A 14,670-nucleotide genomic window follows, 5' to 3' on the forward strand; every position below is an offset into this window, starting at 1 on the left:
TCTGGAATGGGGGCAAGTGGAGGGTCAGCTCAACAGAGAGGGGGAGAAGTCTTGCAAGATCCCCAGGGGATGGGAGGATTGGGGAGGGGGGTTCCAGGAACCCCCCCCCCAGGGGAAGGCATATAAAAGAAGGGCTGAGGCGGACCCATGGAGCGCCCTTGATCTTAAGGGGAAGAGTTCTAGGTGGTGTGAGGGGAAGTTAGGGACTCCTGTCACTCAGCATCAGGGCGTGTCTGTCTCCGCGAGGGGTTCAGCCGCCCCCTCCCTTTTAGTCACCGTCTTGGGTACACAGAAGAGTCCGGCCTAGGGGTGTTGGGGGTGTGGAAGGACCAATGAGAGGCTGATCCGCTTGGAAGGGTGCAGGGAGAGAGCCGGCTGGGGCGACCCCCCCGCTCCCCCCCAGAACTTGGGCTTGTCCTGTTTGACGTGCCCGCCGAAGGGGGCGGAGGGGGTACTGACCGGAGCAGCGGTCCGGCGACTCTGTACTCCCAGCTGCCCAGGCGGGGCCGGGAAGCTGCTGGGCTCAGCGGGGGCGCCCCTGGAGACCAACATGGAGGTAGGAGCTGTCTAAGGCCCCAGAGAAGCCAAGGGTCTCAAAGGAATCCTACGGGGGGTGCAGGGGGTGGAGACAGAGTGCAGCCTGGAGTCCCATACTGGGGGTCCGACCAGTGGGACCGCAGTTCTTGGAAAAGAGAAGGAGAGGGGTTCGGCCTTGGCTTCGGTGGGGGTCTGGCTGCGAGCAGCGCCCCCTCCGCTCCGGCCAGGGCAGCGCCTCCTGCTGGCAGGCCTGGCCCCCAGCCGGCCGACACACTGGACCCCCGGATGGGTGCCGCCACCTGGAGGGCGTGTGCGGCCACCGAGCGAGTGAGCCTAGGGGGCGCTGCAGCCGGTCGGGGAGGAGCCGCCTCGCCTCGCCTCGCCCCGCGCCTTCGCGGGCTGAGTCCGCGGCGCCGGGACCCGGGAGAGAGGGGAGATCGAGAGACTCCCCGACGCGCTGGAGACGCAGGGTCTGGGTCGGGGACGGGTGGCCGCACGTGGCTTCCCCGGACCCCGGAGGGGGCGCCTTGCCGCGGGGGCCAGCGAGCCGCACACGGGCATTCCTCCCTTCGATCCTTTCCCCTGCTGAGGTCGGGGTGGAGCGCGGGCGCACGGAGCGGGGGTCGGGAGGGACCAGAACCTTCCGCCTAGAGCTCCGGGGTCCGGGCGGCCCCGGAGCTACTGCCACCCTTCTGCCCGCGGCGGTGGGAGCTCCAGAGCTCCTACCTTTCCTGGGGGCCGTCTGGAGGAGGAGGGGGGTGGCGGAGAAGGGAGGCGAGATGTGGGGGTAGAAGGACAGTGGGAGGCTCGCAGATAAACAGAGAGCACGCGCCGTAGAGAGGAGGAAAAAGAGACGGAAATGGAGAGAGCAGGACTGAAAGGTCGGAGAGAGAGAGTGACAGAGGCGGCGAGAAAGGGAGGGAGAGGGAGGGAGAGGGAGGGAGAGGGAGGGAAGGAGGAGGAAAGGGGGAGGGAACCCGGAGAGAGGGACGCGAGCCCGCGGCGAGCCGGGCGGGCGTGGGGCGAGGCCAGGCGTGCAGGCGGGAGCCAGTGTGCAGAGCGGCGGCCGGGTCCTGCTCCCGCCTCGGAGCCCCTGGCCCGGGGGAGGGGGAAAGGCCGCTAGCCCGGTCTATGTCTTTTTCTGACTCCAGTGCAACCTTCCTGCTGAATGAGGTAAACGCGGGGGCCCCCTCCCCAGTGGGTGGGAGGAGACCCCCACTCCAAGCTAGGAAGAGGGCCCGCATTTGGGGGAGACTGCAGTGATGGGGAGGGAGGAAGATCGAGGAGGTGAGGCTAAGGGTGGAAGAGGCGGGCAAGAAAGGAAGGAGCAACCAGAGCGGGCGGCTTCTAAGCACTGGGATTGGGATGGGAGGGGAAGACTGCCTGGGGAGCCAGAAAAGGGGCCAGATGAAAGAAGGAGATAAGAGGGATCCACCAAGCTCCCCTGGTGCCCCTCTCCAGGTTCCCTGAGGGCAGCCTATCAGTTAGAATGTGGGGGGTTTGGCGTGGTCCAGATCTTAAAGACTGCTGGGGAGAAGGACTTCCCAGAGGTACTAGCTCAGTTTCCCCACTCAATGCAGAGGGATTAGGATCTGTCCAGCCTCCTGGTGCACTTATAGGAGAAGCTAGAATGTCTTCTGGAGACTCCCAAGAACTCCAACTCCCAAACCTGGTTGGTTATCCAGGTTCCCCCCCCATCCCCCCCCCCCCCGTCGCCCCTAGGTCCTGCGTCCATGCCTTGGCTACCAGCCAGCTGCCAGTCTAACAGCTCTCTCCTAGAACAAGGAGAGCAGGAATCCTCGAATCCTTTTTGTGCCCTCGCTCTCTCCCCTTATGCTCAGCCACGGAAAAGAAAAGGGGTCGGGGCCACACGGATACTGACAGGCGCATGTCTTGTTTCAAGACAGGAAGTTGGCATGAGAACTGGAGCAGGCAGGTGTGGGTGAGGTGAGAAATGGAAGGGGGCATTGAGTAGCAACTCAGATAAGGAAAGGAGAGCAGCTCTGAAGCTCCTGTGAGACCCAAGGGATGGGCCCAGGTGTGAAAAATTGAACCCATCTCCCAGGGGTGGTTGGCATGGCAACTCCTGCCTCAGAAGCAGACTTGGACACCACTGTCCCAGATGGGGATGAAGACAACAAGATGTGTGAGGAAGGAGTGAAGCTGATGGCAGATCTGCTGGGCCGCAGGACCCCCTGGTGGTGGAAAGAGTCTCAAAAGGAGAGACCAGGAGAGTAGATTCAGGGATGGGAAGAGAAGCAGGTGCCTCAGCAGCTGTCTTCACTGGAATCATCTTCCAGGAGAGAGAGCATCTTGAAGGTCCTATTCTTTCACACCTCGTGCCTTTCTGCCCTTCTGGAAAAACAGAAGGAACTGAAGAGGCAGAGAATAAAAGAGGAGGATCCGAGGAATTCTGAGAAACTGGAAGAGGGCACGAAAGTGAAAAGAACAGTGTCTGGGAGCCGGCACTACCAAAGAATCCAATGTATAACCAACCCCCAAATGGTGCTGGACTCAGGAGAAGGAACTGTGAAAGCCGGCTCCCCCCACCGCCCCCCGCAACAGTGCTTGCCAGGCCGTAGGGCTCCAACAAAGTTGTCTGCCAAATCCAGCAGGAGGAAGATGCTAAGCAGAGCTGGGCTGCACCACTCACAGGGGTAGACAGATTAAAGGCAGACTAAAGATAGTCTTAAGATGAGGCCCCTTCTCTCCTTCTTTCTTGGCAATGGAACATGAACAAGGTTACATAAATGGGGAAGCCAGTTGGGTTGGGTGGTCTTCTCTCCCGTGGGCAGTGCTTCCCCCCTAGACCTCATCACACCGTGTCGGTTTCCGTCTTCTGACTCCCCTGTAGCTCAGGAAGGTAAAGCGATGAGCAGATTCCTGATACACCCTCCTGGGTGTGAGAAACTGGGACTGGAGAAGGACTGAGCTCAGGGGGCTCCAAGTGTAACCCTCTTTCTATCTCACATCCCCCGAGTGGTGGGGGAGGGCGGCAGGTAAGTAATCAAAATTCAAAGGAACAGTGTTGCTCAGGAGATGGAAGAAAGGAGGGAGCTCAAATGGGTGGATCTTTGGGGAAGTTTATTCAGGAGGAGGGCTGCTGCTCGGTCTCTAACCTCACATCTCAGTGCCCCTGGGAAGGAGACTGACCGGTGCAGAGCGGCCCCGTGGCTCCAACCCGGATACCGGCCACCCCACCCCCATCCTTTCTCTAAGGAGGGAATCTGGCCTCACACTAGTGATTCGCTCGTCTTGCCCTCTCCCCCACCCTGTTCCAACCCCAGGGTAGCCAGGATCCCACCTTCTGTCCCAGCCCCGACAGTCCCGCTACCTCCACCCTCCGGTTTCTTTCCTCCTCCCTTTAGGCTCACCTAAAACAGCCCCTCCCTCCCCCAGTTCCCACGGATGCCTTGGCACTGCCTAGCTCAGTCCTTGGCAAGGAAGTGAGGAAGGGAACCCCCATCCTGGCCAGACTAGGATGGAATCCGCTGGCGCAACAGGTGTGGGGCGGCCGGACCCAAAACCTCCCCCTTTGCACGGGTTGAGCGACAAGGCCCTTTGCAGGGTCCCAGCCCTAAGGGGGCCGAGCACCTGTTGGGGTAGGGGCTACTTTCACGACATTGGCCTGGGGTCGCCAAACCCATTCCCCCACTCCATTGCGGGTTTGTTTTCCGAGTCTCTGGGCCGCTAGGGCCCAGACACGCCGCCCTCTCACCTGGGGCCCCTCCCCCATCGGCCGCCCGTCCCCCGCCCCCGCCCCGCCTCTCCGAGCTCCCCCAGTCTCCCTAATTTCCTGTCTCCCCCCCTTTCTCCCTCTGCCTCAACCCCTCCTTTCTCTGTCTCCTGCCTCCCCGCAACCTGCACCCTCCGCTTTCTCGGCTTGGGTACCATCTCCGCGCCCCTTCCCCTCCCCCGCTCCAGCCCTTTGTTTCCCGGCGGAGTATTTCCTGGGTTGCTGAGCGTCTCTGTCTCCGCATCTCTCCTCGCCCCGCCTCCTCCGAGCCTGGATCCGCCCCGCCCGCAGTCTCTCCTCCCCTTCCTCCCCGCCGCCCCTGTGCCCCATAGGTGCTTGGGGACCCACCTTCCCCCCGGCTGCGTCCGGCCACCCTCTCCCTGGCCGGTCGCGGGCTCCCCGGGTGGCCGGCGCCCCCCGCCGCCGCCCTCGCCTGCTCCCGGGGAGGGGGTCAGGTGGGCGGGCACTATTGTTGTAGGAGCCGGCGCCAGATTCCTCAGCCGCGCTCGGGGTGGGACCGGCAGGGTTTGGGGGGCGGGGGTGGGGTGGGGGGAGCGGTGATTTGAGCTCCGAGCAGCTGGTCTTCGCGGCTCGCTCTCTCCTTCGCGCTCTCTCGCTTTCCGCCGCCGCCCGCAGGGCTGCGGGGCTCGGTGGCATCTCTCGGGCGCGGCCCGCTGTCCTCGCCCCTGCCTCCGGCTGCTCCCGCCCCCGGCGCCGCTTGCTCCCCCCCACCCGGACTCCCCCATGTATGACGACTCCTACGTGCCCGGGTTTGAGGACTCGGAGGCGGTGAGTGCCCACGGTGAGGGTGGGGGTGGGGAAGTTGGGGTGACTTCTCTTCTCCCTTGGACCCTTCCCCTGTGCAGGACTTTGAAAAACGCCTCAGTGGAGCGGCAGGGCGTGCAGGGGGGCGCTCCTGGAAAGTGGGAGATGGATTTTCATGCCCAGGGCTTCCCAGGACCCCAGTCCTAGACCAAGGGGTATAGGGTGTGTGCAAGGTGGGGGTAGTGTGGGGGAAAGGCTCAAGCAGGTGGCTCCAGAGCCCAGGACTGAAGGATAGAGGGAGGAAGGGCTGGAGGCTGAGGGCACAGAGGCTGTAAAGAGGGCACACGCAGCATCTGGAGCTCCCAAAGGAGGACTGACGGGGTCTGAACACAGCAGCTACAGGAGAAGCTGGAGCTTTCTGGGAGGAGGAGAATTCAGACCTCCTGTGCTTCAAGTAAAGGACAAATTTAGAGCCTAGGAGAACATCAGAGAGTCAGGTACCAGCCTCAGAAGGATCATAAACTTGAGGACCTCCATTATTCCCTTCTGCTGCCATCCCTGAGCATTGCCTTGTTTCCTCACCCTGCCTGTAGCCCAGCTTCTCTCCCGGGCTGGAAACTAGGCACCCAGCACATGGGTGGGCCAGCTGACTGAGCCCCATCCGTTCCACGCCTCCTGCTGAGGCATCCTCAGAGCAGTGGGCTTCCTGAGCTCCTGCTCAGCATGGAGGGCCTGGAGGTGAGGCCAGAGAGGCTGAGGGCCTGGGGATGGAGAGGAAGCTCTTTGCTCAGAGAACTAGGCAACTGATAAATATTTAATTCTTCTCTTTGCTTTTATCTCCTGACCCACTGAGACAAATCAGCTCATTAGGCAGTGATTCCCGGAGCTCAGGGAACAGGGAGAGTGCCTGGAAAGATGGGGCAAGGATGGGGAGCAGCTTCTCCGTTCCTTCCTTCAAACCTCCTGCATGAAGGCCTCCTTCAGAGAGGACCACTAGATGGCTTGGGAGGGGTCCCTGATAGGTGTGGAGGGTAGAGCCCTCCAGTCAAAAGGGGAGTATTTGCGTTTTCTTCCACCTTTTGGTGCCAAGCCCAGGATACAGGAGTCCTCGGGTTCAGAGTAGACAGCTATCAGTCCTTTTCTGGGACTGGGCTCCTGCTGGGCCCAATTCCCCATTGGGCCTCTGGGGCTAATTACACTGCAGCTAGAGCAGATGATTTTCAAGGCTCTGGTGGACACCTCTTTCTGACGGTTGAAGGGACAGCTGACATGGCCCAGGGTGCCAAGGTGAGCTTGAGAATGAACCTCTCTGAGGGGCTGGAGGGCCCTAGAAGGTTCTTTCCCAGCCCTGGTGAGACGGCAAAGGCTGTTGCAAGGTAAAGACCGACATGTGGCTGGTGTTGGGGCAGTCTCTTGCCCCCTTGCTGGCTCCGCACCCCTTGCTGGTTCCTGGATCACCCTCCCCCACTTCGCTTTCTCTTGCCTGGCTCCTTGCTCTCCCTGAGGCCCCCTCTGAAGCAGTAGGAGGGAGATCAGGCTCTAAATAAATCCACAGGCTCATCTCCCTCCTCTCCTTCCCCTGTGCCAGGCAAGAGTGGAGCTGCAGCCTGCCCACACACTCACCAGGCAAGGGGGGCACCACCAGGGCACTGTGCCAACTCCTGGCAGCTCCAAAAGTACTGAGCCTCTGGCTGTTTCGGCATAACGGGGGGTGAGGGAGGCAACAGCCCGGAGCACACTTGGCAGGGTGGCCCCGGCCTCCCAGGTGGTACCCGCGCACGAGAGATGGGTGAGCTCCGAGGACTTGGGAATAATGGAGAGGGGGTTCCATTCAGAGCACAACTCATTAAACATTTACGGGCAGATCCTGTCATTCCCATCCTGAGGCGAGAGGCCAGGTGACCCAGATGCCCCAGGCAGGAACATTAAGGTGACGAAATTAGGCCGAGAGCCTGTGGAGCAGAGGGTGACGGTCAGACTCCTCTGCCAGCACAGGCCTGGACATCTAGGAGGCATGTGATGTATACTCATCAAAGTGAGTGGTCGTCCCGCCTCGTCTCTTGCCTCTCTTCCCGCTGGCCCCTGTTCATTTTAGACAGCCATCTCCTATGCGTAAGACCCCTACGAGGAGGTCCCCCCACTCCACTGACAGTGCGAAGCTTCTTCCCGGGCTCAGCTGCTCTTTATCCTGCTGACAAGCCAGCCTTATTTTGTTCTCAAGAGAGATGGGGAATAGCAGGCAGACTCTACTCCTCTGTAAAATGAAAGGCTTTTTCCCCTTTGTGCTATCTTCATGCCTTCCGTCTACCACAGACGTTGTCTTTAGCTGTGGCTCAAGGCCCCGGACCGATAGCCAGCGGACCAGCCCTCTTGCCGATGGTGGGGCTGGGGCAGAGGGCATGGCGGTATGTGAGTTTGTCTTCCCCACTGAGAGTCTGGCTTCCGCTGCCTTCTCTAAGTGGTCACGCACGGTGAGCTTGAAGGAGTGTTCCTCAGTCTGAGTACATTCTAAAAACCCCTTCCCTACACACACACACACACACACACACACTCCCACATGGACTCCTTATCGAGGCCCCTATCTTATCTCTGCCACCTGCACCTCAGAACTGATGGAAGTAGCACGTCAGGCTTCTGATCACAAAGAGGGGAAACTGAGGCAGAAAACAAAAGATTCCCTTTCCCCTAGACTCAGGGGGAAACCCAGACATCCTGACTTCTCTCTTCCTGTCCTGAGGTCCAGCTTCCCTTGCTCGTTTGTGCGTCTCCTTCAGGGCCTCCCTCATGGTGAGCTCTGCAACCCTCCAAATGTAGCCCCTGCCCAAAGACCCTTCCTGTGGGCAGGACTCGGAGACTCTCCTGGCTCAGGTTACCAAAGACCCCGTCCCTACCACCCCAGGGTCCTCGGCTGGGTTGCCTGGCACTGACAGGTCCTTCCTCTAGGGCTGATATCCCCTTGGGGAAGGGCTGGGGAGACGTGGGCCAGATGGTGGGTGTGGCAGAGCCTCACTGGGGCCCAGGGAGACAGCTTTGTGTTGCCTTCTCAGCCCGTGTCTTGTTTGCTGCCCACACCTGGCCAGTTGCCCCAGCAGGTGTGAGAGGAAAGAAAGTGGGGGCGGCGAGGGTAGAGAGGAAGTGACTTCCAGGAGTTGGCAGCTCTGTGTCCTCCTCCCTGGAAGGGTAGGCACTGGGGGAGATGAGATCTAAGGGGGTGGATGGCCCTATCCTGACACTCAGGACCAGTGCCATGCCGACCAGAGTCTCGACTGTTCCCGGCTGACTGTACTCCTGCCACGCATTTTAAAGGGATAAGGTCCAGGCTGCTTTGCAGGCTGATGTGAGCAAGAGGGCTGGGTCTTTTGGATTCAGAATCATCTCCAGTATATCATCTTCAGCACATCTCCCTTCACTCTGCCTCAGAGGCCAGGGTAGAGGGGAGGAAAGGGAGGAAGGAGGAAGGGGAAAGCTCTATTCAAGGCTGCAGTATTAATAGGCTTGGGGGGAGGGGCCCAGATCGTAGCACATATGGATTGGGCTGGCTTTCCTGCAGCCCCAGAGGCACTGGGCCCTTCTCAGGGAGACGGAGGGACCGCTAGGGCCCAGCTACCCGAGTGGACATGGGCGGGCTAGGGTTAGTGGAGGCACTGCTGTAGGGGGGCTTAGAGGATGCCTATGGTGCCCCTCACACCTGAGCCCAGGGGTCACAGCCTCTCCCCCATGCCAGGGTTCAGCCGACTCCTATACCAGCCGCCCATCTCTGGACTCAGACGTCTCCCTGGAGGAGGACCGGGAGAGTGCCCGGCGGGAAGTGGAGAGCCAGGCTCAGCAGCAGCTTGAAAGGGCCAAGGTATCAACTTGGGTGGGCAGGCCAGGCCAGGCTGTGTGGAAACTTGTGCTCAGTCCTAAGTCCCCCGGGCTCAGTGGGCGGGATGCTCATGAGTGTGAGTGTGTGTGTGTCATGGGCGTTCTCTTGGGGTCTCTGCCCTCTACTAATGGGGCACTGAAGTTAGAAGGGGTGCTGCGAAGCTCCCCTCACTTGCCCTGATGGCCAAATTCCCTAGCACAAACCTGTGGCATTTGCTGTGAGGACCAATGTCAGCTACTGTGGCGTACTGGATGAGGAGTGCCCAGTCCAGGGCTCTGGAGTCAACTTTGAGGCCAAAGATTTTCTGCACATTAAAGAGGTGACCAACCCCAACCCCAAAGAGAAGCCACCTAATTCCCCTGCTCTTGCCCCAGCTCCCATGCCTCTTACTTCAGTCTTAGTCTATAAACAAGTCCCCAGACTCCTCAGCTCTTACCCAGAACACACACCCATATGCCCCTCATATCTAAACCCCAATCCCCAGGGCCTCCATCCTTCTGAGACCTAGCTTGGGCCTCAGTCTCCATATGTGTAAAGCGAGCAGTTAGGTGAGTTGCCTTTTAGGTCCCCTGTGACATCAGTGATGCCACACTGAAATCTTGGGTGGCTCAAACCTGGTTGCCCTTCCCTCTGGCACCTTCTCCCGCGCCCCTCCTTTCGTGCTGCCTTCCTCAGACCAACTCTCTGAATGCCTCCCTGGCTCCTTCACGTTGAAGAGCCAGGACTGAGGCCTGGGTGCCTCCTCTCACCACCCCTTCCCCCAGAAGTACAGCAATGACTGGTGGATCGGGAGGCTAGTGAAAGAGGGTGGGGACATCGCCTTCATCCCCAGCCCCCAGCGCCTGGAGAGCATCCGGCTCAAGCAGGAGCAGAAGGCCAGGTGAGAGCAGGGTTTGTGACTCCATAAACATAACCCCCCTCGTACTCGGAAGCTGACACACGTGCAGATACACAGATGTCACACACACCCCTCCCTCACTAGCTAAGATGTAAGGACATGTATGCGACTCTTAAATAATGTGTAGAACCTGTGTGCACACAGAAGCTTACTGACCTCCCTTTCTGCTCTCAGGAGATCTGGGAACCCCTCCAGCCTGAGTGACATTGGCAACCGACGCTCCCCTCCTCCATCTCTAGGTAGCCTCCCCCCAACCCACCCGTCTTGGGTAGGTGGGTGACTAAGACACAGGGGGAAAAGGGAGCTGGTTCCCAGGTGAGCTGTGTGGGAAGGGGTTGGTGGAGGGACCAAAAGAGCTCAGAGAAACCCAGTGTCTCCCCTGGGGAAGGGAATACCATACCCCCGGGGCCTTTCCCCCTTCACCAACTTTAATCTTTTATTTCCTTTTCCAAAAAGCCAAGCAGAAGCAAAAGCAGGTGAGTCAAGAAAGGGATCTGGGCTGGGGGGGGGGGCTCATGGCTTACGGCTGTGGGGACAGCTTTCTGGGCAGTCGTTGCTGGAAGGGCAGGAGAACAGAGAAGGGAGGGAGCCCAGAACTTCTGAATCTGCCCTGCAGCAGTCAGGCATAGGACAGGCGACAGGGCCACGGTCCTGCTTGACCTCAGGTCAATCCTGCAGGCAGAACACGTTCCCCCGTATGATGTGGTGCCCTCCATGCGGCCTGTGGTGTTGGTGGGACCCTCTCTGAAAGGTTATGAGGTGAGAGAAGGTCCCTGACCCCAAAGAGTTGCCCCTACCCAGCCTGCCATGGGAAGGCCGCAGGGACGGTGGGAGGGGGTGTTCTCCCCTCATCAGCTCTGTATGTGGAGGGGGTGGGCTCCAGGGCCAGGCCTAGGGATGTTGCCTCTCCCCGAGAGGCCCCCCAGTCAGTCGCATGCCTCTCCCCTCACCCCTCCCACCCAGGTCACAGACATGATGCAGAAGGCTCTCTTCGACTTCCTCAAACATAGGTTTGATGGCAGGTAAGCTGCTCTGGCCTCAGGTGGCATGAGAACCTGGGAGAAGATCATTATCTCCTTCCAGGTGCCTGTAGCCAGGTCTTCTCTAAAGAGACAGTTAGTGGGGCCTGGGTAAGGAGAGGCCTAAGGCTTGAAATTTAGAGCTGGGCTGTGATTCTCCACCCCGACCCCAGGATCTCCATCACCCGAGTCACAGCGGACCTCTCGCTGGCAAAGCGATCTGTGCTCAACAACCCCGGCAAGAGGACCATCATTGAGCGCTCCTCCGCCCGCTCCAGCATTGGTGAGAAGTCCCGGTCTCCTGCTTGTCGGCCTGCTCGAGCGTTAGTGAGACCCTTCCTCCTACCTTCCTCTTCCCTGGCACCTTGCAGTCCTGCTCAGCTCCTCTACCTGCCCCAGGACTGGCGAGAACCATCCCAGTCACCCCGGTTCCCTGTTTCTCTGCTTGCCCCGGGGGCCTTGATGAGTACCCTCTCCCTCTGGTGCCTTCCCATCTACCATCCGGGAGTGCCTGCAGCCCCGCTGGAGGAAGAAGCAGGTGGAGCCCCACGGTGAGCATCACGGCTCGCTTGCCCCCTCCACAGCGGAAGTACAGAGTGAGATCGAGCGCATATTCGAGCTGGCCAAATCCCTGCAGCTGGTAGTGCTGGATGCTGACACCATCAACCACCCGGCACAGCTGGCCAAGACCTCACTGGCGCCCATCATCGTCTTTGTCAAAGTATCCTCACCAAAGGTACATCGACAGTGGCGATGGAGGCGGTCCATGGGGCTGCCCTCCCACCATGCGGTACAACTCTACTCGGTCCCTGCCTGGGGACTCCTGGGTTCCCTTTCCCTGCTGCCCCCTCCTCATCGTCCGCACCTGCTCCTGATGCTGTATCACAAGTGGGGGACAGGCCCAGTTCTTTCTAGGCCCAGCCCTGCCCTTCCCCCTCAGGTCCTCCAGCGCCTCATCCGCTCCCGGGGCAAGTCACAGATGAAGCACCTGACAGTACAGATGATGGCTTATGATAAGCTGGTTCAGTGCCCACCGGTGAGTGCCTGGGTCAGCGACACAGGTAGACTGCTGTGCCCACTCTTGCTTTTCCAGGGCTGGGGGAGTGTTGGAGATGGGTCGGGGGCCGCTACTGAGAGGAAGCCCATCTCCCTGCTTTCCCTCTCCCCGCCAGGAGTCATTTGATGTGATTCTGGATGAGAACCAGCTGGAGGATGCCTGTGAGCACCTGGCTGAGTACCTAGAGGTTTACTGGAGGGCCACCCACCACCCAGCCCCTGGCCCTGGACTTCTGGGTCCTCCCAGTGCCATCCCCGGACTTCAGGTACCCATTTCCAGTGGGGCACAGATGCTCAGGCTAAGCCAGCCAAAGCACTGTCCCCTCCTGGCCCAGAGGATTGTCCTTGGCCTCCAGCTCGAAGGCCAAAGGATTGGAGAACTCAGCTCTGCTGTACAGAGCTAGGGCAGATGGGCAAAGGAACTCCCTGATGCGAAAGGGAAGAAAGCAATGAGATGGGGGTAATCTGAGGTTACTTTTCTGAGCTCAGAAGAAACACACTCTTTCACTTAGTCTGTCTTGAAGGCAGAGCCTGAATTCTGCAGGAGTCCAAAGCTCCCGTTTTCCATGTCTCAAGTGGAAGATGCTTCTCCCTCCTCGCACCATTTCCTGTATCCAGGAACTGAGAGTTGAGGGGGAAGAGTCCCCCACCCCCACCCCACTAGAGGTGGGAGGGAGGCCCTGCGAGGTCTGCCCCACCTACTTAGAGCTGTTGTGTTGCCCCCAGAACCAGCAGCTGCTGGGGGAGCGCGGCGAGGAGCACTCACCCCTGGAGCGGGACAGCTTGATGCCCTCAGACGAGGCCAGCGAGAGCTCCCGCCAAGCCTGGACAGGGTCTTCGCAGCGTAGCTCCCGCCACCTGGAGGAGGACTATGCGGACGCCTACCAGGACCTGTACCAGCCCCACCGCCAACACACCTCGGGGCTCCCTAGTGCTAACGGGCACGACCCCCAGGACCGGCTCCTAGCCCAGGACTCGGAGCACAACCACAACGACCGGAACTGGCAGCGCAACCGGCCCTGGCCCAAGGATAGCTACTGAGCGCCTCCTGCTGCCCTCCCCTGGCAGGCGCAGGTGCAGCCGGCTGGGGTGCCCACTCCAGGCAGGATGGAGGTAGACTGGCATTAGGCTGGCACTAGGCTCAGCCCCCACAACCCCCTGCCCAGCCCCAGCTCCAGGGCTGCCTGTGGTCCCAAGGTTCTGGAGAAGCAGGGAGCCCCCTTACCTCCTGGGCACCGTGACCCCCCTAGGCTCCCATCCCAGGTACTAGCTGTGTGTGCTGCACCCTGGCACCTTCCTCTCCTGCACAAGAAGCTGCCACCCCCCCTCCCCCGGGCAGTGCCCTCAGGCCAGGATCCCCTTCGCCAGGGCCTTCCCACCAGACTCAGGGAAGGGATGCCCCCTCAAAGTGACAAGAGGGTGGGGGTGTGTGGGCAGCATGGCAGGAGGAAGAAACAAGGTCCCTGAGCAGGCACGAGTCCTAACAGTCAAGGGACTCAGGGGTTGTGCTTTGGGGTCCAAGGCCCTCCACTCACCTCACTGCCACACGTTAGAAATGAGACAATCAGAGCCCAACAGGGGGACGCTCCCGTCCATCAGCTGGGGCGAGGCACCCACACACAAGGCTGGAGCAGTCGGCCAGCGAGGCTGGGCCCAGAGGCTCCCCAGCGGCTCTCTTCACCTGCTGGGAAGGCTAACGTCTGACAGCACCAGAGACCGGAGCATGGTCAAGCCAGACGGGTGGCAGACAGGAGCCAAGCCAGATTGGGGGTTTGGGAAGGGAGGGCGTGAACAGCGGAGACTGTACGGAACAGCTTCGGGGGCCTCCTTGCCTCCCTCATTCTTTTGCTCTTGCATCCTGTCATTTCTGTTCTTGGCCCTCATGCCTCCTGGGGAATATGGGCCCAACTTTATTTGCTGATTCATAGCTGCTGCTTGTTAAGTTAGGGTTAGATGGGGAGAGAGAGGACACAGTGGACAGCCCCCAGAGGCCCTGTCTACCCAACTACCCTTGCCTTATGGCTCTAGCGTGTGACCTACAGAGCATGTTCCACAAGACCCCCACCTCACAGTCATCACTAATAAACACCATGCACAGTCTTGCGGGCTCCTGTTCTGTGTCTGCCGACTCAGGTGGCCAAGTTCGTCACTGCGCAGTCCGAGTCCGGAGAGAGTGGCTCTCACAAAGGAGCCACTGAGTGGGAAGGGAACAAGGACAGAGCTGCAGGAGGCACGATGCTCCCAGGCCCCGCTCACACCCAGGGGCCGGGAGGAAAACATTCGGCAGCACAGAAGGGACCTGTTCTGGGAGGTGGGGAAGAGGCTTAGTCACAGCCTTACACTGTCCCTACCTCAGGTCCGAAAGGCCCAAGAGTCGTCGTTAACTTGAACTCCGTGTACTTGCCCAGCTCTGTAGCCCTCTCCCCACCACCTAGCTCAGTGGGCCCTAGCTCCGGCCCCTGGTCCCCATCTCCGCACCTCCCGTGAGCAGTGGACTCGGCCACTAGGGAACCACAAGCAAAGGTACTGAAGACCGGGTGTCCGGGGCGCTACGACAGGCCACAACTGTGCCTCCCGTGCCGGTTTCACGGCGGCTCCCCGTTCCCACCCTTGTGCCAAGTTCCCCAGAGGGTGCCCAGGCAGGCCAAGCTCCAAGTCAGTGAGGCCAGAGCCGGCGGGAAGATGCCTTCTGACCCTGCTGCCCGTGGCTTTTCCCTCTCCCCTCGAGTGGCCTCCCGTCGATTCAGACTATGAGCTGAGGCCCCCGGCTCTTCTCTGGATGTAATTTTCTTTC

The 14,670-nt window shown here is 60.2% G+C and overlaps 1 protein-coding gene across 3 annotated transcripts; it reads left to right on the forward strand.

The window, feature by feature from the left end:
* The first annotated feature begins 535 nt into the window (after positions 1–535).
* Positions 536–13,976, forward strand: CACNB3 (calcium voltage-gated channel auxiliary subunit beta 3). Of its 3 annotated transcripts, none has more exons than XM_081821609.1 (13): positions 536–556; positions 8,763–8,885; positions 9,100–9,222; positions 9,668–9,783; positions 9,976–10,040; positions 10,258–10,277; positions 10,480–10,560; positions 10,765–10,823; positions 10,994–11,103; positions 11,405–11,556; positions 11,761–11,856; positions 11,993–12,142; positions 12,603–13,976. In XM_081821609.1, the coding sequence occupies exons 1-13, from the start codon at positions 551–553 to the stop codon at positions 12,915–12,917; spliced, it is 1,416 nt and encodes a 471-aa protein (XP_081677735.1). In that variant the 5' UTR covers positions 536–550; the 3' UTR covers positions 12,918–13,976. The 3 variants fall into 3 exon arrangements, with proteins under 3 accessions (XP_081677735.1, XP_006729325.1, XP_006729324.1); XM_006729262.3 differs by lacking the exon at positions 536–556 and adding an exon at positions 1,554–1,710; XM_006729261.3 differs by lacking the exon at positions 536–556 and adding an exon at positions 4,331–5,062.
* The last annotated feature ends 694 nt before the right edge of the window (positions 13,977–14,670 follow it).

This window comes from Leptonychotes weddellii, chromosome 5 (genome assembly GCF_054177405.1).
Source record: "Leptonychotes weddellii isolate Sample4059 chromosome 5, ASM5417740v2, whole genome shotgun sequence".
Taxonomy (NCBI): Eukaryota; Metazoa; Chordata; class Mammalia; order Carnivora; family Phocidae; genus Leptonychotes; species Leptonychotes weddellii.

Excerpts from the sequence above, each read along its gene's own strand:
- CACNB3 (XM_006729261.3), top strand. The coding sequence starts at position 5,018 with ATGTATGACGACTCCTACGTGCCCGGGTTTGAGGACTCGGAGGCG. Across the intron at positions 5,063-8,762 it reads GGTTTGAGGACTCGGAGGCG|GGTTCAGCCGACTCCTATAC; the intron begins GTGAGTGCCCAC and ends CCCCCATGCCAG. Across the intron at positions 12,143-12,602 it reads GTGCCATCCCCGGACTTCAG|AACCAGCAGCTGCTGGGGGA; the intron begins GTACCCATTTCC and ends TGTTGCCCCCAG.